Source organism: Condylostylus longicornis, unplaced genomic scaffold, assembly GCF_029603195.1.
Source record: "Condylostylus longicornis isolate FDR11 unplaced genomic scaffold, ASM2960319v2 ptg000036l, whole genome shotgun sequence".
Taxonomy (NCBI): domain Eukaryota; kingdom Metazoa; phylum Arthropoda; class Insecta; order Diptera; family Dolichopodidae; genus Condylostylus; species Condylostylus longicornis.
This window is the reverse complement of record NW_026578005.1, coordinates 847,952-875,873: the sequence shown is the minus strand read 5'-3', so window position 1 is coordinate 875,873 and position 27,922 is coordinate 847,952. Positions and strand designations below refer to the sequence as shown.

The following is a 27,922-nucleotide window of genomic DNA, read 5'->3' as shown; positions in this document are numbered from 1 at the left end:
CTAAAACTTAAATTGACATATTCAATAATTTTTCTTATAGCCAGTACGTAAAATTCCATAATAAAAAATTAATAAAAAATTTTCAATTGTTAAACACGGGAAATAAAACCATTCGATTGCAAGTATTATACAATTTCCTTGTTGTATATGAGACAAATTAGGACAAAAAATATACTGTTCAAATTTTATATATTCCCAATATACAAATTTCTATTAAATTTGTTGATGTACAGAGAATGTTTCAGTTTATTTATGAAAAACAAATTGTTATATCAACAGTATGTTACCAATTCTATTACCTATTCATTAATTATTTAAAAAAAAATATATTTAAATTCCTATTGGAATAAATTTTAATTTAGAAAGCCCCCTAAGTGTTAAGGGGGTAAGTATTAAAAGAATTTATTTCAAGAATATTAGAATTTTTAAAATTAATTTTATTATGGATTCGGCATAAACGTACAATTCTTTTATTTTTTAATATTTAATTTATCACTTTTATATTTTACATTATAATACCTTATATTCAGAGGTATTATAATAAAAAATCATGTTCCGAAAATTATGTGAATTAAGAGAACATTTATGAAAATATTGAAGCTACAATATTACTTACATATATACATTATCGTATATATACATTTAAATTTCATAAATTTTATTTTAATAAAATTTAGTTTGCTTTATGGAAATTGAAGCTTTTATAATTTGAAAATATTATACATATATATATATATATATATATAGCAATGATTCTATATATTATGTTAGTATATATTATTAATGGCAAAAAGGTTAAAACACCAGATTCATAAAATACATATAAAAATTTTCCAATTTTTATCTTCTCCCAATATGATTATGTTTTATTTATTTATATACAAATAATAATTTTTCTTTTTGATATTTAATTTAAATTTTAAAAATGTAAATTCGGAACCAAAATTCTCTGAATTCATAATTGCAGTATTTTACGATATTAATATACATTTCAGCAATTACAACTCTTAAGCTGAATTATTTTTTAATATCGTATTATTGGAATTTTGAATTCAGGGAATCCAATCATTATTACACAAAAAACCAAGAAAAAAAAAAAATTAAAAAGAAATGATCAAACATATAAAATATATTCTTTAAAAATCTTCAAAAAAAAAATTTTAATACATACATACAAACATATATGGAATAACAAAAATTATTCACAAAATATTGACTTTTTCAAGAAAAAAAAATCAAACAAAAAAAAAGAGAAAAAAAATGAAAAACTTATAAAAATTAATTAAGGATTAAAATCAAAAAAAAATTAATTTTAATATTATTCATACGGTATGATGTAAAAAATTATATAAATATATTTATAAACACAATACATACATACATATATGTATAAATTAAAAATAAATATTTTGAAATAAAGAGAAATGTAAAAAGAATAACAATATTGTAATAATAAAACATTATAAAACTATATAATATTTAATAATAATAAAAAAAATAATATTAATATAGTAAATTTGATATAAGAAAAAAAAAGGAAGAAGAAATAATAAATAAAAAATACACCACTACAAACATATAAAAAAGATCAAATACACATTAAGAAATTTGACATCAAATAAATAAATAATTAAGATATATAAATATACATACATATATATGTATATATATATATATATATCAAACAAAATCTTCATTAAAAAAAAATAAAAAGCAAAAAAAAAATTAATTAAATTAAAGAAAAAAAAAACAAATATAATGAACAGATGATACTGTAATATATTTATAGTGTGAATTTTGAGTATAATCAGTATTTATTATACTGTATAAAATAACAAAAACAAACAAAAAAAAAATACAAAAAAAATATATATATTTAAGAAAAAAAAAACATTAAATCAATAAAGTGTTAAAAGATAATTTTTAAAGCGTATTTTCATTTTTATTATCAAATAAAATAATTAAAGAGAAGTGAAAAATAAAAAGATCAGGTTAAGCTATAACTCACGAGAAACATACTCTCGTTCCCTTTTCAAACTCCTGAAAATAGGTAAAAAAATGATTTGCATTACAGATAATATACAAGAGAGAGTAATATGAAGTATTTTTCATGTTACTCTCTCTTGCATATCTCGACGCCTAAAATTCTGCAATTTTCATTGATGTGTTTTCATAATATAAACACAGTAGCAATGATGTGTTATATATTTATATAAAATTAACTTAATTATACGCACAGATAGATTCATAAAGTATCTAGTTTATAGATTCCTCGGTGATTCGACAAAAAATATGAAAGAGCATTAAAAATTGAAAAATATTCTTATGATATGCTCACGCTACACCGTAAAGTCATTAAAAAAATGTTTTTAGTACAGATTACGAAAAGTTATTACTTTTTTTTTCATTAACAAAATAATCACATTACTTATTCATAACATATAAATGGAAATAATTATAGATAAGGGTCGACAACGGAGATAAGGGGTAGCTTACAACGGAGTATTTGAAGACGTTAAGACAAAGATTATTGAAATTGACCTATTTGTAAACGAATTTTTCTATAAATACTCATATCGTCAGCATAATATGTAGATATTTATGTCACAATTTTTTAATACCCGAGTAACATCATTTATACTAATAATAAATAGAACAGAGCCCAAATGATTACCCTGAAGTACACCAGAATTAGCAACAAAGTAATTGGAGATGCAAGAACAAAGGTTATGAATTAAAATTACAATAATTATAAAATATCATAATCAATTGTGATTTGACCTTAATAGTTATACTCGTATATGTTATATTAAATAATTAAAAAATCGGAAATTCAACAAAGTATATTAATTTTCATTGCTTTAAAAAACGTTTAACAACATATTTAAAAATAAATTTAAAAATTTAAAGTAAAAAAAACCTTGTTCAAAATATATTTACAATATGACAAAAGAATATGTACACAAATATATATATACACAATGTACATCCACATGTACATATATACGAAAATATTGAAGTATAACAATTTATATTCAAGTATCATTCAAATCATAATGCAATACTATACATATACCTATTCGAATTTTGCTCTTTTCATACGAAATTGTTAAATGTAGTACAAAATGATCATGATTCGCAAATTATAAGTCTTTTCCTACAAAAACAAAAACAAAGAAAAGGCAACAAACAAACAAAAAAGAAAGCTTTTTAGAATAACCATAAGAATCATCAGTTTGTTTGCTCCCATTGCATTTTACATAACATATATGAGCCCATCTAATCATAGATATCTCTAGGTCTAAATAGATGTATGTATGTAAGTGTATGCATTTGTGAACGACAATATTTTAGCAAAATTCTTTATTTTTGCAGTTTTTCAGTTCATTTTTTGCTGTACTTTTATATTATATGCATGCTGCATAGCATATATGTATACATACATGCAAACAATGTCGTCAATTTTATCGGCACATTAGGTTCGTACTGATATTATGTAAGTATATATATGTATATAAATTTGTACACAATACAGGTGCATACCTTTATCTATTTTTGACTTCAATACCTTCGCTCTGTAGATGTTCATTGCTTTTTCGCATATACAAAATATTGTATTAAAAGTATATACAAACTTCTAAAAAGATAACAAACAAAAATACCAACAGAACAAATAAACGCTTAAAAAAAAGAAATAAGTAGATATAAAAAAAAAAAAAAACAACTGAATTCGCACAAACAAGAAAAAAAAAGCAACTTAAAAAAAAAATTTTTTTTTGTGAACAGGTGAAAAAATGCGCGTGATAAAAAACGATTCGTATACAAAAAACAAAAACGACAAAGCAAAATAAAGAGAATTTGGTACACAAAAATAACGAGCCAAAAGAAAGAATAAGACAACAAAATAATAGCAGCAACCTATTTGGAGTTAAGTAAGGTTAGTACACTCTTTGCTAAAAGAAAAAAAAAAAAGTAAGTATGTGTATAAATTTTTTTTATTCTTGTTTTGCGTTTACACTATATTGTTGCTCTTCCCGTATTTTGCCTTTTAGTTTTCTTTTTTGTTATTTATTTGTTTGTTTGCATGGTATTAAATGCGGCAAAAATACAGAACCTACCTCAACTTAAATTGACTTTTAATGGAATAAATACATACCTATATTAACATACACACACACTTATTGTATAAAAAGAAGAAACTATAAAATTAAAGAAAAAAAAAGAACATAAGAAATGTTTTCAAATCTATTTGGTTTTGGACATTTTAGTTAAAATTATATTTTCTTTTTGTTTTCATTTAAATCTCATATGTCTGGTGGATTTTAGAACGAATTGAAAAATATGCTACATATACTAATTTGAAAAGATAAGTCTTTAATGAGAATTGCCAAAATTTTTTTTATTCTAATTTAATGTATGGTAGATATCTAGTAGTTTATAATTGTATTACGCTTTTCTGTTATACAGGCAATTCTGTTATACAGAGATAGCAAATATTAGTAATATATAAAAAATATTATGTAAATAAATTCAAATTGCAAAATAATTATTATGTAAATGATTATTTGAAGAATTTGATTATTTTGATTTGAAATTTTGAATTTCTTAATATTAGAAGATGCACATCCTTATTCTGTATATCTGATAGCACAACCAATAAAATGTATAGCACGTATACCTTATTATATCAAACAAACTGAAATTTAGTTGAATTGTTCATCAAAAATTTCATACTTCTTTACTTGGATTGGTACAATTAAAGAGAATAGATTTTACAATATTGGCCCCTAAAAGTAGATAACCAAATTTTAATATTATTCCAATAATATGTAAATAAATATTGCATATTATAGAGCAACATAAAACATAATTTAAATAAACAATACTAATATCGAAATATATACAAAAATAAATTCAAAGCAGATTAACCATAGGGACAATCGTAAAACATCGAAATTTCTACTAAATCTGAAATTATAATTTAATTTTAAAAATACGGATCCAAATTAAATTTATTTTTATGGATAATATCCAAGAAAATTTCAAATCAAAAACAATGCACAGATAATACTGAAAACCGACACCTTTGCTTGAATTTAATTAATTTAAGCAAAGGTGTTGAATTTCTTCCCTTCCCCCTTAAATTTAATTAATTTCAAAATATAAACTGAAAATTTTTTTTTTTTAAAACAATTATACCTTTTTAATTCAATAATGAATTTCAAATAAATTAATAGACTAACAAACCATAATATTCATGAAAAGCATATTTTCCAAAAACAGAATTCCATTTTTTAATAGAAATGTGAATTTTAAAAAAGAAAAGAGAAAAATTCTTAAAAACAAAATTTATTCACAAAAAAAAAACCAAAAACATAAAAAGAAAATAAACCTATAAAAGAATCAGGTGTAAAAGGTTAAGTTACATGAAAACATCTTTTGTACTTTTTATTCCAGTTTTCGTTGATAAAATATAATGTTATACGTAAACATATTACAAGATATTACAATGTAATATAGCGTTCCAAGATATTACAGTATGTACACACGTATATCTGCTTACTCTCTGTGTAAAATAGAATAAAGAAATATGAGAAAATATGAAAAATATGAAAATTTCTTTTTTTTTGTACACAAACTGTATATAAGCACTTTCTTTACCACCACCTTTAGAATAGTATCGCATCAGTCAATATACACTATATAGTATATAATATAATAACATAGATACACAAACTTAGAACAAACGTATTCTATACCACATGTATAGCAAAATCTACTTTAAATATATGAACAGTACGTAGGAAGAAAAATCTATAATAGTAGAGGAAAAAACAATTTAATGATAGTCGAATTCTTGTATATTTGAAGAACTATTTATTATTGCTATAGGATTTCATTGCTCCTGTTTTGTTCTCTTTTTTTTTTTGTTTTTTATTCGTTTTTCGTATTAAATAAGTTTTCCGTTCAATTTCTCAATGAAAATGTATGTTGCATGTACACATATAAAAAGGAAGAAAGAGTTCTTAAAAATTTTCGTACAAGGGAAAAAAAAATTGTTTGGTTTTTCATTTTTCGGTAGGTCTTCTATAAAATATGCCTTTTTTTTTTAATTTTTATATTTGCTCTTTACAGCCAACATATGTGTACTTAAACTGTTAAATACAGGTGAACAGTATTCAAAAGAAAAATTGAGAAAAAAAAAACCAAAAATGAGTAAAAGACTAAAACAAAATAAGCAATGCAAACTGTTGTTTGCTTGAATCTACGGCGATGTCTATTACATCCGGTCAGTTGAGCATTCTGTAGGGTGATTAAATTTAAAAAAAAAAAATGAAATAAAGGAAAAGCAAAAACAAAACAAGGAATGTTAAAGGAAATTAGAACTAGAATGCTCTTCTGGATGTTTTTTGTCATATTTTTGTTTATAAATTTGCAAAAGGAAATGTAAAAACAAAAAAAAAACAAAAATAATAGATTTGAATTTTTCGTTTTTTTTTTTTTCAATTTCAAAAATGGATGGTTTCTTGTTTTTTTGTATTTCACTTCAATACAATTGGACACTATAGGTGAGGCATTCACTTTCAACTACAAAGAAAGGACGCAGGCTAAACATATTGAAGCTACAATAAATTCAAAAGATATCAATGATTCGCAAATAGTTGAATAATCATATTGTATAAATGTATATGGGTATATGTACAATACTAAATAGACTCAATTATAAAAGATCTTTATAAAAAACGGAGCTTTTATGAATGAAAATAGGAAATCTTAAAACAAAAACCAATTAAAATATTATTGACGATTGCCTTATTAAAACTATCTTACTGAAACCTATCATCTTTTATATATACATATATTATAATATATATATATTATTGGTCTTTTCATAAACGCAATATATCTCAGTATATAGCGAAAATTGCAGTATATTTTATTTTAAGCTTATACATATATTATAATATATGTATATATATTATTGGTCTTTTCATAAACGCAATATATCTCAGTATATATAGCGAAAATCGCAGTATATTTTATTTTAAGTTTATTCATCATGTGAAATCAAGCTTATTCATAAACATTGAAGTTAAATCATATGAACTGTTTTATTTTTATAAAATTGTCAAAACTATATTGCATATTGCATATCCATCATGTTATGTTTTTGCAGTACATATTGCGTTTATGAATAACTCAAGGAAAGTTTCAAGTAAAAGACATTTAAGTTTAGCAAAAAATCTGTTATTCAAAAATGTTCTTTGAAGGTTTTTTTTTAAATATTAATTTTTAAATTTTCATTTACATATATATGTATATGTTTATAAAAACTATTATACAAAAAATATATGTATGTAAAGAAATATGATATATAAAAACTAGATATAAACACTTCATTCACAATATTAGATTCTATATTAGAACAAATAAACTACTAATATATCATTCATTTCGAAAAAAATAACTTTAAATTTTATTTACGAATCCTAATTACTAAACTTAATTTTTATGTAATTTGAGTTAATTCTTTCGTAGTGTTTCTAATTTTTACTTCAAGCATATTTGAATAAAATTTTATAAGAACCCGAAATATGAAATTATAACAAATCCAAAATACTACAATTTTACTTCTGCCTACATTATTTCGACTCTCAGTTTCTGTTCAAAATCAATAGATGGCTTAATTATTTGATTAAAAACTTTTCTATTACACAAACATACGAGTATAAATTAATTAAGCCCAAATAAAAGTTTATAATTGATAAATTTGATTGATAATTTTGCTCTTTGTCCAATGATGTTGTCATATTGTATAGTACAGATTTGCATACGCATGTTTTATTTATCAATAGAATTTTTTCAATATTTCACACATTTCGAATATACCTTTAAAATATTGTTAGGTATATGTAGCTTGGAACAATGTAACTCTCAAAATTAAATAAAAAATTCTAATTTCATATGTATCAGTAATAATATTAAAATATTATGATTATAAATATAATTAAGAATAAATAAACGCATAATCTACATAATATATAGGTACCAAGTATGTATGAGCACTTAGTGTTTTATAGGTTTTTACGTATTAATATAAGTATGTATTTATATTTCCCTTATAAAAAGAAGATAAGAGAAATGGCATCAAAATAACTTTTCAATTCAGCAATTAAATTAATTTTTTAAAAGACAATATTAACGTACTATAATTATTTAAATTAACAAAAATACAAATACCTATAGGTACATGTATATACTTACCTCCACATAATACGATATGTCTTTATTATATTTATATTAGGTACATAATATTTCATGTGTGTGTATATGTAATTATATGACTTCATCCAAACTTAAACAAAATAATTTATTCGTTATGTATAAAAATATCGCAAACAATAATAAATATGATGAAAAATTTCCATTTCTGCCAATATTTTTTCGTATTGCATTTTCTTTTTCTTACATTTTTGACATTTATTTCAAACTTCCCCTTTTTAAAGTAAATTATCAAAAAAAAAGAGTAAAAAATCATAACAATGAGAAAAAAAATTTAACAAAATTACATTAAAAAATATAAAAAATAAATAAAAATTCTAAAAATACTTAAAAAAAAAATTTTTTTCTTATAATTTTTAACACAAAACAGACACAAAAATACAACAAGACCGAATCTTTAAGAACTGACCATGGGCAATAACATTGACCCCGTATATATGATTCGTGTATATGAGTGTGTATATTAAGTTATAAAAGAGTGGTCGTTGGCCCGATTAACCGCCTTGCCGGTATCAAGTTAAAATATTTTTGTTTTTTATATTTTTATTTTACATTTTTTTTTTTAAGTTTTGTGTATTTTGGCCCGAAATGTTTATTTTGTAAAAAAAAAAAAAATAATCGCTGTATTTTTTTGTCTGCTATTTTCTTTATAATTCATTTTTTGTGTATTTTTGCGAAATCTTTGGAACTTAAAAGTCTCATATTTTTTTATATTTTGCATTTCTTTTTCGTTAACAAAATTCATTTTTTTATTTTTTTCTTTATTTTTTTATTCTTAATTTTATATATTTTTACTTATGCGAATTGTTTACTCAAAAATTCACACTTAACCATTAGCACTCTCTGCTTCTCTATAGTTGTATTTTATAAAATATTTAGCATTTTTTTTTTATTTTACTTTTCATTTATAAATATGCGTGCTGCTAAATAAGGAAAAATTTGTAAATAGAATTTTAAAGTTTAATTTGCGGTTTTGTTTCCCAGTAAGAATTTTTAAGAAAAATTTATTTAACAATGGTAAATAATGGTATAATGACGCATTTTGCCAATTTTTGTATAATTAAATTTTTAAAAAAAATTTAACATCACAATTCGTTGATGATGAAGCTTTTAATAGTTTTCTAACAAGGTACTACTTGACGAATTATAAATTATAATAAATAATTATACAGATTTTCTCACAAACTCAATCGTTTTCAATATGATTATTTGATAAAAATGGTGATCGACACAAAAAATTTAAAGCAAAAACATAATCTGTTAGGATTTTTTGAAAAATGATTATTGCCACCGAAATTTTCATTGTCAATTCTTTTAGGATTAAGGTGATCAGATGATTACAATAGATTTTCTATATGTACTCGGTTGATTCGCCTAGTAACTACTAGAAAATTCGCCTCGTTTGAAGTTGAAAAGCATTATCAGTTTTTGCAAATGGATCTTCAAAAATATATTCAAAAAATTTTTTTATTTTTAATACATTCATATAAACTTACTTATTTAGGTATGCACTTATTTTTATGCTACAAAATTACTATACAAAGCATAATTATTTTTCTGTTAATTTTTTTTTATTCGTTTTTATTTAAATTCCCATGAATAATTTTAAATTTTTACGATAATTGAAATTGTATTGTAACTAGAACTTGTCCATTTTGCGTAGAAGCAGGTGATTTCAGTTTAAGGGACTAAAAAGCCGTCATTATTAGTTACTTTTTGTAATTATTAAAAAAATAAAAAAATTTTAATCTTTTGTTTGGTCAATCATTTAATAAAATGGGACATTTCACATAATATTTAGTGAAATGTCCCATTTTATTAAATGATCATAAAATTACGAGAATTCATATTTATATATGTATGTATATTTTTTATGCAATGTATATTACTTTGAGCACTTAAATTAAAAGATACATGAAATTCCTAAACACTAGACAAAAATTGAATGATTAAAAATGCATGATAACCAAGCCCTTATCAGTTGTTTATTTTAGATTAAAGGATCATTGTTAATTGGATAAATGTCCGGCTTATAAGGTTTTAAATTGCATCATTTTAAAACAGGTTTTGATTTATTGAAAGGATTGTTCTAAACATTTTTAAAAATCCTGTTGTTTCCTTTTAGTTGCAAATTTACAAAATAAGAGCTTTGAATTGAAAGAAAAATGACAAATTTGTGAAATTCTTCGTTACTTTTGAGTAATCAGAAAAAAACTTCAAACAGAAATATCTTCCTAATAGTTTTATTTTAAATTAATAAAAGCGTATGTTTAGATGAAAAACTATTTTAATTTTTACATCTCCTCTTTTAATTTAAAAACGGTGCACCAAGGACCACATACATACTCAGCTACTACAGAAACATTTATATTTTCTATTGGAATAAATACATCTACAATGTCTTCGTTGTTTTCTGTTTCTTTTATTATACCTAGTTGATTGTAAGCGTTCCAGCCTGATCCATATATAATTCCGCAACTCATTTGAACTATAGTGTGACGAACTCCACATTTAATACTAACTGCACAACAGTCATTGATTTCATTTACATTTTTATCTTTGCAACAGTTGCAATCTATATCTACTATCTTTGGTAAAGGATAAAGAGTAGGATTCCTAGAAATGTTCTTTTCAGGATTTAAAACACTTGTCTTGTTACAGCAGATTCCCAACTGGCCATGAACATTACTACCCCAAATGTAAAGATCTCCGAAAGCAGATATAGCACCACTATGCCAACCTCCGGCAGAAATGTATATTATCTAGAAAAAAATCATTTAAGTCTTATATCAATCACAGTACAAAATGAATAAGTTTCTACTTTAATTCCTGCTAAAGCATCAACAATTGTTGGACAATCCACATTATCTAATTCGACATGACCCAGTTGTCCTCGTCTAGAACATGTTGAAAATATGTACATAATTATATTTTTGAATTATGTATTTATTTTCATAAGTATATTTACGATCCATTCCCCCAAGAATAAACGTCTCCGTTACTGTTTAATAGTAAAAAATGTTCAAGCCCAGATACTAAATACTTAATTTTCATATGACTTGGAAACTGATAAATCTTATCTGGCAAACAATAAACAGAACCATTGCTAGTAATGGCAATAAAAGCCGAAATACAACATGCTAAGTGCGTCACGGTGTCTAATTTACAAATTTGCTCACCAAAAATTGAACGCTTTTTTCCTGGATTTGTTATACGAAAGTTTACCTCATTCAATGACTTTTTCATCAAATCAAATTTTAACATCTTCTCACTTTTTAATAAAATTAAGCAAATTTTCTCGTTAGAACATATTTGTTTAATATCATCTTCGAGCTCTATTTTGGTAACCTGTTTTGAATTTCCATCAATAAAACCACAAATTAACAAAATTTTATCACAGGCAAATATGTTAAATGACCATAAGCAATTTATCAATACGTTTTTGTTTCCTTGCATGTGTGGAATTTCGAAAACTGAAAATATTAAAATATTTAATTTGTTTCTTTTATTCGCATATGATCAAAAAATCACCTGTTGGTTCAGTAGTTTTGTTAGTTGTGCAGCCAGGAAACTGCTGAAATCCATTAAAGCCGCAAAATTTTAATGACATTATGAAACTCTGCAAAATTATTTATTTCTTATTAACTAAATATGTAGAAATTTTTTAAGAACTGTCAGTTAGTTGCACAATTTGCTTGGTTCTAGTTCCTCAAGGCAACATTGATATCCTTTGAATCCCGGTTTTCGACGTATTTTAGAACTTGATTTCGAGTTTTTTTGGAAATTTTTAGCCAATTTATAATAGAATGGTAAGTAAACAATTTTCAAAAGGGAACCAATTAATCCAAAACAAAATTTTAAATTCTAAAAATTACATTTTTCCTTGTATAAAATTAATAACAAATATTTGTATCCATGCGACCAATTTAATTCTCAATTACCCAAACAAATAATGACAGTTTGACACTTCAAATTTTGCAGACAGTCAGCGATTGGCTGTCATTTTAAACAGAATTTCTCAAACATTTCAGACAATCATTGAGTTAGCGATGTACAATAATTCACTCCAAAACTTTAATAAATTAGAAACATATTGAAAACGAAGTGATTATTAAAACAATATCTTTGTGCCATTTTGAATCAACTGCTCAGAAAATTTATTTTGAATAGGAAAATTTTTGTTTTTTTCTTACAAAATATGATTTTCAAACGTTAGATTGAAAAAAATTAATAATAAGAATTGTTTTATATTATTTACTAAAAATTTCGTATTAATCTGTTTAATTCTTCTTATTATGATTCTGAGTATTAACACTTAACAAGCCGATAAAATATATCACCAATTTCGGAGTTAACAAAAAGGACAGTGGCATCTTTGTTACAGAATTGCCAAACTTCCAAAAAGGATAGAGGAATATTATTTTTACTTATAGAATTAGCATTGCTTTGAGATTTAAAAGCCATTTTTATGTTCATCAAATTTAAATAACCTACTTAAGGATAATTAATAATGTACTTGGTAAAAAAATTTTAAAATCTTACATACAGGGTCTGCTATCTTTATTGCGTAAAATACGTTCTAGTCCAGAAAAAGAAGCTCGAATATTACTACTTGGTTTAGATAATGCCGGAAAAACAACTCTTTTAAAACAACTAGCAAACGAAGAAGTTACACATGTAATTTAGAAAAATAAACATAAAATAAAGCTTTTTATGATTCCCGACTTTATTTTTAAAAGGTTACTCCAACAGCTGGGTTTAACATAAAGTCTGTTGCTGCAGATGGATTTAAACTAAATGTATGGGATATAGGAGGACAAGCTAAAATTCGTCCATATTGGAAAAATTATTTTGAAAATACAGATGTTTTAGTAATTATAATTAAATTTTGAAGTGTGCATATGATTTTGATTTTCGTGTTTTAGATTTATGTTATTGATTGTAGCGATAGAATAAGATTAAAAGAAACTGGTGATGAACTACTAGAAATAATAAATGATGAAAAGATGAAAGATGTTCCTTTACTTGTTTTTGCTAACAAACAAGATCTTCCAAATGCTATGACAGCTTCGGAAGTTGCAGAACATATTGGTCTAATTACCTTAGAAAATAAAACATGGCAAATTCAAGCTTGTTCAGCTGTTGACGGGACAGGTGTAAAGGTAATAACAATATAAATAATAAGTATTTTTAATTAAAATGTTTTCTTGCATTTTAGGAAGGAATGGATTGGGCATGCAAAAATATGAAAAAATAATCTTTTTTTTTTCTTTTTTATGTAAAATTCCTTACTCTCTAAATACTTGCAGAATTTAAAATTATATTGAAAATATGTTCACCTCAGCACTTTTAAATATAAAAAAGTATAACCCTTACTTTTATATTATAAATGTAAGGGTTTTAATTCATTTCTATTTATACTGAATAAAAACGGATACTTTAACTTTTGCATTTGAATTAAGTTTAAATTTACGATATTACAATAAAAGTACAAATAATTCAGTACATACTCGAATTCAGTACAAATTGTATTGCTGCAAAAATAAAACCTAACTGAATAAAAACTGATATCGTGAAAAAATACTACATATTACGTGTAAACACAAACCAATAATTTCATCTGATTCGTGTCTACGATAAATTTAGCAAATAAATTTTGTGTGAAAATATTTATGGCGAAATTTCAATAGCAAAATTTCTTTAAAATTTTCAGTTTCCACATCTATGGTAAAGCGATCAACGCTTTATCAACTTTATCGTAAAATTTCACACGAAGTGCTACACTAAAATAGTTCAATTTGCTTTCTCAACAAAAACTCCACAATTAATCCCAAAACTTTATCTTTTACGTATAATTTTACGATCAAAATAAAAATTTAAACAAATTTAACGGTATTTTATTAAGTTTTATTCAGTTTATATCAAAATATGAATCTTATACAAAAAGAATATATGTATGTATGTAAATCATGCCTATCACAATTGAATAAGAGATGTAATTGAAAAATTTACCACGAAAACGTATACCTTATAAAATTTAATTGACTATTTTACTATTATTCAAACATATGAAATGTAATGTATCATGTAAATTAAAATTGAATTTATAAATTTATTTTAATTGTATTGAGTATTTTTGAACATTATATTTTTATAACATTTATATATACATATAGTAACTCGATTTTACCTTCACGATTCAAATTTTGTTTTTTTTTGCGCCATAAAAATGTAAAATATAATTTTGTATACGTAAACAAATTTTAATTGAAAATGAGAGCAAATTACTAAAAATATTTTTTAACAAATTGTTTAAAAAATAGGATTTTTTTTTCAATGTGGTCTTTGATTAATTCTAAATTTGACATTATATACAAATTACTTAAATAATTAAGATATTCTCATTAATTTATATTTTAAAGTTCATTGTGAATATATTCTGTTGTTACTTTAGCTTCTCCTTCATGAAATCCTGTACAATCATACGGATATTTCGCCTAAAAAGAAAACAAAAAATAAAATACATAGTTTCAAATTATTTTATTTATATTATATATTTGTAATATTATGTGTATATTTCTCAGATGAAATATAGTGCTCATAATAATTATTGAAGCTAAACGCACGGTTTAGCTAACAAAGACCGTAGTAAAGGTCATATTTTACTAATTTTTATAAGTTCTCGTAATCATTAATTGTCTTTTTAAGTGAGAAGGTTTCTATACCTTAGAAGTATAATAAAGTTGGGTCAAACCAATGGTTTGTAAAGTAGCAATTTTCCCTTGAATAAGTGAAAATACTGATCTATGTTTACCTATTGCACTATTAAAATTAATTTCATTCATATACAAAATTACTTCAAGAATTGCATATATTTGGGATGAATGATTTATGCAGTTTTTGAAATAAAGTAAAAATAAATTTAAGAGTTAATTGCGTGATTTAAGAAAAATAATTATATTTTTTAATGCCATGGAATTTATCGTTAGCCCTCTGCGTTTATATAAATTAGAAAAACCCTACAGTTTCGGAAATGTAAGGTAATCTTTAGTAAAGAAAAAATTCTCTTTTGGGATTGTGGAATACCTTAATACCTTAATTGTACGTTGATTACATTAATTGTGCTTCTTAATTAGCATATTTCAAACTTTTGCTAAAAATTCTTTAACTTAACCAATATTTGCATTATTAATAAATAATATTTCATTAATTAATGTTTTCAATTTTCATTAATTACCTGACAATTATAAGGTTCATTAATAACACCAAATAGATTCCAAAACGGTGTTCCTGTTTCTGTACTTACAAACCATGCTGCAGTCATACTACCAACTTTTGTTATACCAGATTTAATACCAGGTAAACCTAATTTTTCATTTGGATCATGTGAATTTAATTCACATAAAACATATTTGTCACATTGTGGATTTTCTGTAGCGAAACGATAAGCTCGATGTACTTTTAATACAGGTTCAATAACCTAAAAAATAAATAAAGAATATAAAAATAAAGTAAAGAGAATACAAAAACATAATATGTACATATAATATGTGAAAAACTATATATATGAACGTATGTGTTTATAAATATATATTTATATAAATGTATGAAAACAGGCTTGCAAAAATCATTGAAGAGAAAAAATATAGAACAAGTTAATGTGCAATATATTGTAAGTATAATGTGTAATAAAAAAATGTTAAAATAACCATGAAATATGAAATACTTACGCCTTTTGGCATAAATTTTTTATAACAATTAAATATAACATTTATATTTTTATATATAATTTTCTTTTATAACATTTTGAATGAATCATCTTCGTATTAATATAGCAATTGAAACTATTAAAAAATGAAAATTTGAGTAAAATACTATACGAATACCTACATATATATAGTTTTTACTAATAATTGACATTTACTTTAAAATATGTACAAGAGTATGTGCACAAAATTTTTTACATTATAGAAAATTATTTTGTTTGAAAAATATTTACTAATGATTCTTAATTTCCAACTCATTAAATTTTCGTACCGAGCCCGAAAGTGCCAGAAAATTAACAAACAACATGTAAAAATTCAATTTGACGTTACACAAAACTTTGTTTTTAAATTTACAGTTGCAATTTCTGCTTCCAATTACTGTTAACGGTACTAATGACGTAAATAATTCCCAGTTGTTACTGGATGACGTCAATAGTCAAATACTGCCGTATTTTTTTAAAAACTAATTGTAATACGCATAATTTATAAAACGTAATAATAATATCGTAAAATAATATATAGTAATATTGTTATAAATTAAACAACTTCTATGTAGCTCTAACCACACTATACATATGTAAAAAAAACACAATCAGTATATTTGAGAATACACTAAAATTTAAGTAAATATGTACAAGTATTTAAAAAATTTTAAACTAAACCGGCAAATTTTCATCCGGTAAATTAAATTTTTAATTAACGCCACATATTATTTACTAACTATGAAAGTTTTATAGTGCTATCAAATAGAAATTATACATTTGCCTATAGTTAAGGTACATGAATCTATATATTTGACTTATACATGCATATTATTAATTTATAACATATTTTTATTATTCATACATAGTGTTTCATTCAAAATTACTGAAATTATTATTGTCTCCCCTAGTGAATAATCGTTAAATACTAGTATACTGTATAAGTAAATCACGAATCCATACGTTTATCTATACATCGGCATTGATGCTAATTAAATAAACGTTATTAGTTCATTACATATTATAGTTGAGCTTATACAAATTGGTTATGATACCTATGGGTAAAGTACAGTACATAATATAAGCAATCTTGAACTAGTGAAAAAATGTGAAAATCATAGATCGAAAAAAAATTCAGTTATTATTTAACAATTTAATTTTTTTGATTAATAAATTTTTATATCCCACTTAATTTATACATTTTTGTTTTCAATCTTTTTTTTTGGAATCTTCAAGAATTTTTGGTTTTTTTTTTATTCAAACAATTTAACCTATATTTTCTTTTTAAACTGGTCGATATTTAAAATTTAAATATTTTGTAGAAATTTTCATTTCAACATTTATTTGTGTATAATTTGTAACAGTTTTATAATTATTCCACCAATCCCCCCAAAAAAATAAAGATTAAAAAAAGAAGAAGGTGAACCAAAATTTTTTTTTCAATTCAAATTGATTTTTTTTTTACAAAATAATATTTATGAAGAAAAAACAAAAAATCATGTGCGGTTTTAGAAAGAAGAATTTTATTATTTGTAGGCACACAATGTTACGCTTATTTTCTTACTTATACAAATGCAAATAAAGTCAAAGCTAAAATCAGTAACAATAATGTGAATTACTATTCCAAAGAAGAAGATAAAAAAAATTAAAAAAAAAAAAATTCGATAAGAATGAACATCACCACCAAAAGAAAGTTATAAAATTCAATTTCACCCAAATTATAAAAATAAAGAAAAAAAAATTGGGACCAACTTTTTGTAATAAAAATTCAAAAAAAAAAAAAACAAAAAAACATGAACAAAAGAGAAATATGTAAAAAAAAATTAATTTAGAGTTCTTAATCACTTCTTTTTATACATATCTGTGACAACAAGGCAAAACTTCCTAAAATTTAATTGTCAAAGTTTAAATAAAATTCTGTAGCTCAATTGGTAGAGCATTCGCCTAGAAAGCGATAGGTTACTGATTCGAGTCCGGTTCGAGGAGAAAATTTTTTAATTTTTCTGTCTTTAACTCGTTCCTTTGATTAAGTCATCCATCTGTTCTGCACTTATATGAAGAAATTTCCATTAAGTTAATATTATTAGTGTAATAGGCACATTACTTATTAATTAAACAACTAGACGTTGTATTAGAATTCAAAATAAAACTCCTTTAAAAAACTGCATCAAAAAATTTTTTTAAAGAAACTTTATGATTTCGAAAATTTTGTTAAATTAAACAAAAAATTACAAAATCCCTGGCGTTGTAAATATCTTAAAGACATTCGGACACAATGTCACATGATCAAAAATGTTCAATGAAACCTCATTAAAGCTTTCGCCATTGTCACTCCGTCTTTCACATATTCGTATGTTTTCAAAAGATCGGAATAAATACAAAGTGCTAAAATAGCACTTCTTTCTCAACAAATTTACTTTTATGAAACCAAAATAAATTTAGCTGCATATCATTGTACATTGATAAAGTTACTTTTTATTTTTAACTAAAATAGAGAATAAATAGAGCTGACCGTGTCAACTCTGTGAATATATACTGTGATGTGCGAAAAAATATGCCATAATTGACTATGGGACAGACTATGACTTTAAGCTGCCGTATTACCCTACTAATTTATACGAAATTTCAGTATTGTGTTTTTCAAAATTTCAATATTTTCTATGAGAAACCAGTCAAGAAATTTCAATGATTTTTATCACATATAACAGCCCTAACAATACACTTATTTTGACAAGATTTCTATATGATAATTTCAATTACTTCTGAGTTAATGCCAAATGACTTTTAGAGTTTTATGGGTGCTACCAGAAAGAGTTAAGCAATTTCAACGACATTTATCCAATACATTGGTCCTATTAATATATTTACTTGTGCATAGTTTCTAAGATATAGTCAAATAAATTTTTAAGTCGTATGGCAGCTACCCGAACCAGTACCAAGATCATGTCCAATTTAAATAGGGTTCTGGAACTTATTACAATAAATCATTTGTGAAAATTTATTCAATTAGTTTTTGAGTCACGTTGGGACGGACGGACGGAAGAAAATTGCTAATGTTCACTTATGTATGTATTTTATTTAAATATTCGAATTTTTGGATAAAAAAAAAATTTATTGACTGAAAATTTGTAAGTAATGAAAATAATCAAATCTTAAACTTAAAGTAGTTTTGCCTGATAGCCACAGAGACATCTATATACATAAATACATGTGTATAATTATGTTGTGCGTATGATTGTATTAAATGAACAAATTTATATAAAATATTTATGTGCATATTTTACCTATAACACCTTCTTTCTTTTCTTTATTTTCTTATGAATCATTTTAAAGAAATTCAAAACATATACACACAATATATTATTATATAAACTTACCTCTAAATTTAACGTATCAGTTAATTTATCACTTAATTCTGTTGAATTGAATTTCTGTAAAAGACCTCTAGATTGACCTAATTTTAAAAGTTCTTTTGTATATGAAACGGCTGGTTTAACATAATCTCTTGTATCAACTTTAATACTAAGATGAGTTTTTGCTATATGATTTAATAGCGATGTAATAGTTTCACTTGGACGATTTGGATCAAAATATGTTGTTTTTGGATAACCTTGTGATTTAAGAAAACCATTTAGCATTATTTGAGCTGTTTGGAAATACCTAAAATTTTTAGAAATTAAAAATAGTATTGATTTTGTATGAAACTGATTATTTCATTGAATTTTAATATTTTAAAATTTTTAAATGAAAACAAAAAATTAAAATTTTATCCATTGAAATTAAAACTAAAAAAATTTTAACAATTCTTGCAAACAATCTTATTAAATATTTCATTTTTAAAACAAATTTAATCTACCATTATTGAAAAGCAATAAATGAATGAGATTTCATGTAATAATTCGAAATTAAATGGTAGATGTTATACATGGCATTCTCAATTAGAATCTGCCATTCGAATTTATAGTTACCATATTTAAAAACTGTAACTTTCAACAGTGATTTTTTCTAAAATTGCCACATTGCATTGAAAGTATAACAAAACCAATTTTCCAAGAATAGAACTCAAATCTATTTTGTATGAAAATTTCGCATTTAATCATATACATATTTAGATAGGTATGTGTATATGTATTGATATATAGTATATAATATATAAATATTATGTACATAATTTCTAATATGAGTACGTGTTTTGTTAATATACATAAAATTGAACCAGTTCTTATCTATATTTTTAGATATAATAAATGGAAAAATAAAAAAGGTCTTTAATAAAAATTAATATACGTTTTCAGAAAATAAAAGCGACAATGTTTCAGGTATTTTTATAATAAGTATTTTCGCAGTGAAGAAAATTATTTTAAAACTGTTCGATATTAAATATAGAATTAAATTTACCTTTGATAAACTTCTGGCTCTGCAATATAATTTGCCCAATCAGCTAAATATAAGGTAGCAGCTTTAATCCATCTTCTTCTAAATGATTGATTATTTAAGGATTCAAATAATTTATTATAATCTAATCTACCGTCACGTCCAGTAAAACCCTGAAAATAATTTTTTGAGTAGTTAATATAACACCTTAACATTTCACAGATTTAATATAATTTGAATAATATTTTTAAATATGTGTTCGTCTTATTGCGTATGTAAATTGTATTTAAAAGTTATTGATATACTAATATGAGAAATAAAAACAAATCGATCGAACTTAGCAAAAAATTTAAAAATGAGTCGTATACTGTAAATGAACAAGCTTAAAACCTTTAAGTTACATCAGCTGATGAAATACATATATTTCAATGATGTGTGCATGGAACTATGTACCTTAAATATTGTATGAATTCCAGATTTTTGCCATAATGCATTAGCTAACTCTGAATTACTAAAATGATCCCATAAAACATGAATTTGTTCTAAAAATGGTGGTAAAACCCATGCATGATCTTTATGTTTCTCTTGAGTTTGTTGTCCTTCTGGTCCATTAAATGAATTAATTGCTTGAAATATCATTGGTAATAATGTCATAAAATTATTATCATTATTAGAATTTTGATTATTCTTTTGAGATTTTGTTGGACCTTGATTTGAATTTGGTTGATTATTCATAAATGCAGATGCTATTTGAATAATTGATTCTAATCCAATACCAGAATCTTCTTGTTCTTGTTGACTTTTATTATTAATATTACGTTTTTCTCTTACATTATTATTTCTATTATTATTATTATTATTATTGTTATTATTATCGGATGAAGTTGTAAACATTTCAATAATATTTCCAATTAATGAAGGATCAAATCCAACTGAATTAGTAGAACTTCTACCATTTTTATTATTATTATTATTTGCTGCATTTAATCCAGCAATAATACTACCAATGCCTGATAAAATTGCAGCACTAGAATCTTGTCCGCCACCACTAGAAGATTTTGCTCCACTACCATTTGCTTGCATAAATGCTCCAATTAAAGAGGCAGCAAGTCCAGCACCACCACCATTCATATTTAAACCATTACTACCAGAATTTCCATTTTGTTGACTTAATGCATCTGTTATAAATGCTGATGCCATATCAATAAATGGATTAGAATCATCATCATCATTACCATCACGATTTGGACGTTGTGTTGTATGACCAAATGATATATTTATCCATAAAAGTGATAAAATAAGTAAGTGTTTCACTAACATTTTTAAAAAACTATTATTTTTATTTTTATAATTTTTATTTTATAAATTATTTATATAACAAAAAAATCAATTTGAAAGAACTTTAAACTCTGCTTTTTTTTCTCACTATTTATTTATATGTATCCAATATTCTTATAAATGTATGCAAGTATGTGTTTATTTCGTTACTTTATTTAACAAAAACGACTTAAATATGTGTCAAGTAACGGTATATCTCTCCGTCTTATGACGTTCTTAAAAAAAAAAAGTAACTTCTCTTTTTATTAAAATGAAATTTTAATTTTAATTACACACAACAAAATTATTTATTTTAAAAATTAGAATATTTTTAGGGTCCGAATTAAAATTTATTTTAAATTTAGAATAATTTCACAAAATTATAAAATATTAATATGTATGTATATTTAAGTGACTAATAAATTTAATTTCCGATATTAAAATATTTTTACTCAACAACGTCCACCTTTCTCCAATGTCTTTCTTCTTCTGACTCAATAAAATAAGTAAGAGAATTTTATTTATCTTTTATTTTTTTTTTCTTAAGTTTGAGTTAGACTTAAAATACTCTATAAAATTAAACGTAATTTACAATACATAAAAACGGAGGTAAGAATTTTTCAATTAACATGTTTGTATGTAGCTATTACCAAAAGAAAGTATATAATCAAAATTTAAAAATTCAGGTAAATTGTACACTATAAGTAAAAAGTGGTAAACTTAAATTTTTTAAACCTATGGTAAAGCTGAATTATTTAAGTGAAATATTAAATTTAATTGAAATTTAATATAAATTTCATATTTTACTACAAATTTTCATTATGAGACAATATTGTCAATTATTATTTGCAAAATATTTTAAATATTAGTAGATTTATTCATATTAAACCATTAAACCTAATGATTCAATATGAATAAATAATCTAATTAGTTAATTTGAAATTACCTTAACACCTAATGACCTATGTTTCAATGGAAATGTATTTCAGAAATCAACTTCTTTTATATAAAAATGTTTTATAAAAAAAATATTTATTTATGTATTTTACGAAACCATTTGATTTTTTGTTGACATACCTGGGTTATGTCAGGCTCACGAGTAGAATAACCAACTCTTGTGCAAAATCAAATATCCTATATGATATTACTATGTTATTTTAGTATCTACTTGTTTGTTTAGTACCTATTTGTTTGTTTAGTATATTTTCCTTTCTAAAATTAACAATATATTTAAAAAAAAATTTAATGCAGAAAATTAAAAAAATATTAATATAGATTATACTACCATGCTTTTTAGTCCCTTATTTTCACCAGTTTATTTAATTTTATATTACGCCATTGTACTAGACTATTACAAAATTTCTTCAATAAAATAATAAACAATAATTTCAAAATTATCAAAGGAATTCTTTTTATTACCGAATGAGTTATTCAAATATCAATTTATTAACATTTTGTAAGATTTAGTGACTTACGTGATTTTATTTTATATTGAATAAGTTTTGTAACTTTTCAATCAGTCTGTACAGAAAAAGTTTACTATATATTGCATTTTATATAGTCTGACTCAACGAATATAAATGCAAAAGAGAATTAATGATTAGATACTGGTATACAAATTTCTTTTTTTTTTTTCTTAGCTAAACCAACCTTCGTCTATATACGACGATGGTAATTTTCTTTATTTCTTTTCTTTTGAACTTCATTTCTTTGTAAGCTGTTATTTGTATAATAATATGTATCTTATATATTTAGGTATATTAAGTATATAAATATCGAAATATCGTAAAATTTTTACGATATTTTATTATAAGATAAAAATATTCACTTCTTTATTATAGAATAAAATTTCAAAATTAATAAAAAATAAATGTTACGTGAATTTTGTAAGAGTTGAGTGTTTACTCAAATGTTTTGATTGTCAATTTTTTAATTAAAAAAATTGTGTCGGTTTTAAAAATTTTTAAAAATCTTTTTTAAATTCTTATTTGTCATTTTATTTTAATGACATTTCAATTTAAATGTGGAGTAAAACAAATGATTTAAGCGAGAAACTTCAAAATTTATAGTGAACACACACTTATTTAGTTCAATATTCTTTTGTCAGTAATAACTTGTTATTTTTGTTATTTAAGTTAAAAAAACATTTCTGTTATAAAAATTTTTTCTAACATTATTTATTTACCTTTTCATTAATTATTTGTATATAGTATTATGTACATATTCAAATTATAAAAAAAGTATATTTATTTTTTTTTTTTTTTAAATGTCAATTTCAGTTTTTTATTCTTTCAAATTATTCCGTTTATTTATTCATAATCGAATATTAAATCTGTGCCTTTGGTATTTTTCTCAATCCATTCATCAAAACGTTCCAATAAATCTCCTTTAATATAATTTTTCCAATCACCAATTTGTCCTTTACGTATAAATTTTATTTGTTCACAATTTCCATTATCCGAACATTCAATACCATTTTGAATAATTGGATTATTAATAATTGGATCCAAATTAACAGCTGGATTTGATTGCATTTTATCAAATTTTAAATGTTCACACATTCTTTCCATATCAGAATTACTTAATTTATAATCGATTTCTAAAAATTTAGCACATTCATGAATTATTTCTGGTAAATTTCTTTTCATATCTTCATATTTTAAAAATAAAATATTTTTATCGTAACGTTTCTCCCAAAATGGTAATATATGTGACCAATATGATCCAATTGGTGATGTTTCATCAATAAATAATTCACAAAAATCTTCGAATGGTGCATATAAACCATGTACCAATTTGCAATAATGATAGAATGATACACATAAATCTTTTGGATTTCTTGCCGTATAAACAATCTAAAAAAAACAGAAATTATAATAAGCGTTCTTAATAATATTACTTTAATAAATAAATTAAGTATACTATTTCTTTAATAAAAAAGTTTAGATTTTGTTAAAAGAACAATTTCTTTATAAATAAATAAAATTTACCTTCGGTTTTATTTCTTTTAATTGTACTGGTAGAAGTTGAGATGGTAAATGTGATCTAGCAAATCTTGGTCGTGGCATATTTTTTACACATTCTACCGTGTTTCCTATAGAAGATCTTTAAATAAATGGAATATGTATATACATATTTATAAAATATATATCCAAATTCACATATAGGAAACACAATACTTACGCAACCCATTCATGATGATCTTCTCCAAATATTGCCGTTAGTTCTAATAACGGTGAACGAATTTGTTGAATTTGTTTAGCTCCTTCAAAATCTAAACCATTTCCTAATAACCAAATCATTTCTTGTGCCCATGTTGATCCTGAAAAATTAAAAAAAAGAACGTATTGGTGATTGGATGCATAACTCTAAAAATTCAAACTAAAACATTGTTACCAAGGATTTATAAAAAAATAACAATTGAATATTATTAATAGGGCACAAAATATATTCAAGTAGAAATCTATGAAAAACTAATTCAATAGAAAAGTATATTGAGAATATTAAAAAACAAAATTATTAAACACTGAAGCGCACTTCCCAGTGACGTACTAATAATTTTGGAAAACAACTATATTAGGCTTTATCATAAACGTAGTACATAGCGAAAAATGCGCAATATTTTTATTCATAAACAAATATTGCTAACCTAATTTCTTCATAATCATGACTAATATTGCGCAATATAGTAAAATTTGCATGAGTAGCGCAGTTAAATCATATGAGCTTTTTTAATTTTATGGAATACTGTAGTTAAAAATGTAATACACTTTCATCGTGCTATGTTTCTGCAGTATTGCTTTAGTATTGTGTTTATGAAAATCCGCATTCATTATTTAATAGAATTTCGTTCTATTGAAAATTTAAATATAAACAAAAATAAAATTAATTCCGCTCTGCCTTTTCATTTGACACAATCTATACAGTTTTTCATTTAATCGAAAAATTTGAGTCATATACAAAATTAATCTGTTGACAATGTTCTGTTGATGGCATATTTTTGCTGAATAATTCAAAGATTATTAAAATTTACAAAAAAATTTGTATTATGGCTGAAGTTTCATATAATATTAGAACTATGCCGTAAAAAAAAGCCTAATACTTGTGAAGAATGAATACATTTTTTAATATTTATTAATTGATTAAAATATTATTTTCAAATTTTTTTATTTTATGACTGGCATTTCTTTTTAATATTAATATAAAAATCAAGTTTTTAGCTAAAAATTTTTGTGTAATATTTTATTTGACAACGCACTTATATCGCTTTATTGATAAAAAAAAAAGAAAAACAAAATAATTTTTAATACCGTTATGTCTATTTGAACATATAACAGTTAACAAATAATAAAATTTAAATCCCAAAAAATTATTTTTTTAGTAGATCTTTTTATTAAATCCAATATTGTACTTAACTATTCCATAAAATCCCTTTAGGAATCATTCCATTTTCATAAATTTTCATAAATTAAGAAAGAAAAATTTTTAAATTACCAGTTCTTGGATATGATATCAACCATACATCATCCGAATGAATAGGTAAATCCAAAATTGATTGTCCAATATCAATGTATTTTCGTGGTAAAATTACTTTTCCTGGATTAACTTCAATAAAACAATTTTGAACTGGAAAAAAATTATACAATTTTTCTGCAACATGTTGATCAACATTTTTATATGAAAATTTCATTTTTAATATTTTTAATTTTTTTCTTCTTTTTGCGAAATATTTTCTTATAATAATATTTTCAATATTAATTAAATTTATAATTTGTTTTCAAATTAAAATTAAACAAATTTAATTTGATTTTGTTAAATATAAATAAAATTCGAATATAAATAAAAGAGAAAAATTTATATTGGAAAAACAACGTAAAAAAAATTACAAATTTCACCGAAATGATAAAAATACTTCATTTATGTCCAAGAAACAAAATTCAACTAAAATGCAATCCGAAGGAGATATTTTTCGCAAATTAAAATTTTTAAAAACAACTAAGACTTCTATTAAATATATTGCTATGTTAAAATAAAATTCAAATGTTTACAGAGTGTCTAATCATAATTTTTATACTAAAAATTAATAGGTATATACTAAAAAATTTTTCAGCCTTATAACACTAAGCGCATTGAAGAGCGCTCTTTCTTTCTATAATACAATATCCAAATAGTGGTTCGAATTACTATTGCGCCAACCGAATAATAGCCGATTATTTCATGTTATTGTGCCATAAATTTTGTCTATTCGTGATTTATGAATAATTTTAATATGTCCTAATTGGGACCATGAAATTATTTATTATAAAATACAATTAAAAAATCATCTACGATATTATATTTTTATTTATTCAAAACTTTAGAATCTAAATTAAATAATTGCTGCATTAATACTTTAATTTTTCATGAAATTATAAAAAACAATATTATTTTTCTATATTAAAATTAATTTTCATTTTCAGAACTTTGAAATTTTAATCACAAAAAATTTATTTAAATTATAACATTACGTACGAGTATGTATATCACGCTTCTACTACAAAATTTATAGATTCCATAATTAGTATAATATGAAACACCTTGTATATTCAATCTTAGATTTCCTAACTATTGAAATCAAAAAATCTACCATCCATAGCATAGATTGCAGCATTGCATATATCAGATTTAGAGAAAGTGATTTTTATATACAAATAAAATTATAAAGAAAAATAATATAATAAGAAAAATAATAATAAAAAAAAAAGAAAATAAATAAGAAAAAATAAAAATAAAACACAACAGTCTTGAGTTATATTTTACGCTAACATTAATTTCAAAAAAAAATATTATTAGACTTTAGTTGCATCTAACTGGTTTCGAAATATCGAAAATAAAACAGGTATATTTGCCATTTATACAAAAATTTATCCTAAATCTAATATAACGGCTTTTTTTTTTTTTAATAAATGCCTTGTTAATGTTGGTATGTTGAATTTCTTAACAGCGTCATATAAAATATTGCACAAAAAAACAATCTATGCATATAGTTATTGGTTAATACTAACTATACTTAGTTGCGCTTAAAATCGTAACAAGCAATTCAATTTATTTCTTATTCATTACCTTATTCGTTATTTAAAGTAAAAAATTAGGTTAAAATTTTTATAAGATTAGAAATAATTGAAAATATTATTTATTTGAAAAAAAAAAAAACAAATTCTC

General features: G+C 23.4%; 4 protein-coding genes across 4 annotated transcripts; 1 reads left to right on the top strand and 3 right to left on the bottom strand.

Moving 5' to 3' along the window:
* Positions 1-10,520: 10,520 nt before the first annotated feature.
* On the bottom strand, positions 10,521-11,953 carry LOC129608810 (RCC1 domain-containing protein 1). The gene is made up of 4 exons (XM_055520547.1): positions 11,815-11,953; positions 11,252-11,756; positions 11,105-11,180; positions 10,521-11,045 (listed from the first exon to the last, which is right to left on the bottom strand). The coding sequence occupies exons 1-4, from the start codon at positions 11,891-11,893 to the stop codon at positions 10,578-10,580; spliced, it is 1,128 nt and encodes a 375-aa protein (XP_055376522.1). The 5' UTR covers positions 11,894-11,953; the 3' UTR covers positions 10,521-10,577.
* Positions 11,954-11,974: 21 nt separating this feature from the next.
* On the top strand, positions 11,975-13,649 carry LOC129608811 (ADP-ribosylation factor-like protein 3). The gene is made up of 5 exons (XM_055520548.1): positions 11,975-12,092; positions 12,832-12,960; positions 13,023-13,154; positions 13,209-13,445; positions 13,502-13,649. Exons 1-5 carry the CDS (start codon positions 12,090-12,092, stop codon positions 13,538-13,540), a joined length of 540 nt encoding a protein of 179 aa, XP_055376523.1. The 5' UTR covers positions 11,975-12,089; the 3' UTR covers positions 13,541-13,649.
* Positions 13,650-14,685: 1,036 nt separating this feature from the next.
* LOC129608817 (ras guanine nucleotide exchange factor L) lies at positions 14,686-23,060 on the bottom strand. The gene is made up of 6 exons (XM_055520553.1): positions 23,056-23,060; positions 20,858-21,734; positions 20,429-20,577; positions 19,408-19,690; positions 15,521-15,763; positions 14,686-14,780 (listed from the first exon to the last, which is right to left on the bottom strand). Exons 1-6 carry the CDS (start codon positions 23,058-23,060, stop codon positions 14,700-14,702), a joined length of 1,638 nt encoding a protein of 545 aa, XP_055376528.1. The 3' UTR covers positions 14,686-14,699.
* Positions 23,061-24,030: 970 nt separating this feature from the next.
* LOC129608820 (luciferin sulfotransferase) lies at positions 24,031-26,411 on the bottom strand. Its single transcript, XM_055520558.1, has 4 exons — positions 26,216-26,411; positions 24,905-25,043; positions 24,712-24,826; positions 24,031-24,576 (listed from the first exon to the last, which is right to left on the bottom strand). Exons 1-4 carry the CDS (start codon positions 26,409-26,411, stop codon positions 24,031-24,033), a joined length of 996 nt encoding a protein of 331 aa, XP_055376533.1.
* Positions 26,412-27,922: the final 1,511 nt, after the last annotated feature.

What these genes read in the sequence shown, in the direction of transcription:
- LOC129608810 (XM_055520547.1), bottom strand. Translation starts at nt 11,893, where the DNA reads ATGTCATTAAAATTTTGCGGCTTTAATGGATTTCAGCAGTTTCCTGGC. An exon ending in TATTCTTGGGGGAATGGATC is followed by an intron (nt 11,181 to 11,251) that starts GTAAATATACTT and finishes AACATGTTCTAG; the next exon opens with ACGAGGACAACTGGGTCATG. An exon ending in ATGCTTTAGCAGGAATTAAA is followed by an intron (nt 11,046 to 11,104) that starts GTAGAAACTTAT and finishes ATTTTTTTCTAG; the next exon opens with ATAATATACATTTCTGCCGG.
- LOC129608811 (XM_055520548.1), top strand. An exon ending in CAAACGAAGAAGTTACACAT is followed by an intron (nt 12,961 to 13,022) that starts GTAATTTAGAAA and finishes TATTTTTAAAAG; the next exon opens with GTTACTCCAACAGCTGGGTT. An exon ending in TTGAAAATACAGATGTTTTA is followed by an intron (nt 13,155 to 13,208) that starts GTAATTATAATT and finishes TTCGTGTTTTAG; the next exon opens with ATTTATGTTATTGATTGTAG.
- LOC129608817 (XM_055520553.1), bottom strand. An exon ending in GAATTCATACAATATTTAAG is followed by an intron (nt 20,578 to 20,857) that starts GTACATAGTTCC and finishes AATTATTTTCAG; the next exon opens with GGTTTTACTGGACGTGACGG. An exon ending in ATGAACCTTATAATTGTCAG is followed by an intron (nt 14,781 to 15,520) that starts GTAATTAATGAA and finishes TTTTCTTTTTAG; the next exon opens with GCGAAATATCCGTATGATTG.
- LOC129608820 (XM_055520558.1), bottom strand. Translation starts at nt 26,411, where the DNA reads ATGAAATTTTCATATAAAAATGTTGATCAACATGTTGCAGAAAAATTG. An exon ending in GATATCATATCCAAGAACTG is followed by an intron (nt 25,044 to 26,215) that starts GTAATTTAAAAA and finishes TTAATTTTTCAG; the next exon opens with GATCAACATGGGCACAAGAA. An exon ending in TAAAAGAAATAAAACCGAAG is followed by an intron (nt 24,577 to 24,711) that starts GTAAATTTTATT and finishes TGTTTTTTTTAG; the next exon opens with ATTGTTTATACGGCAAGAAA.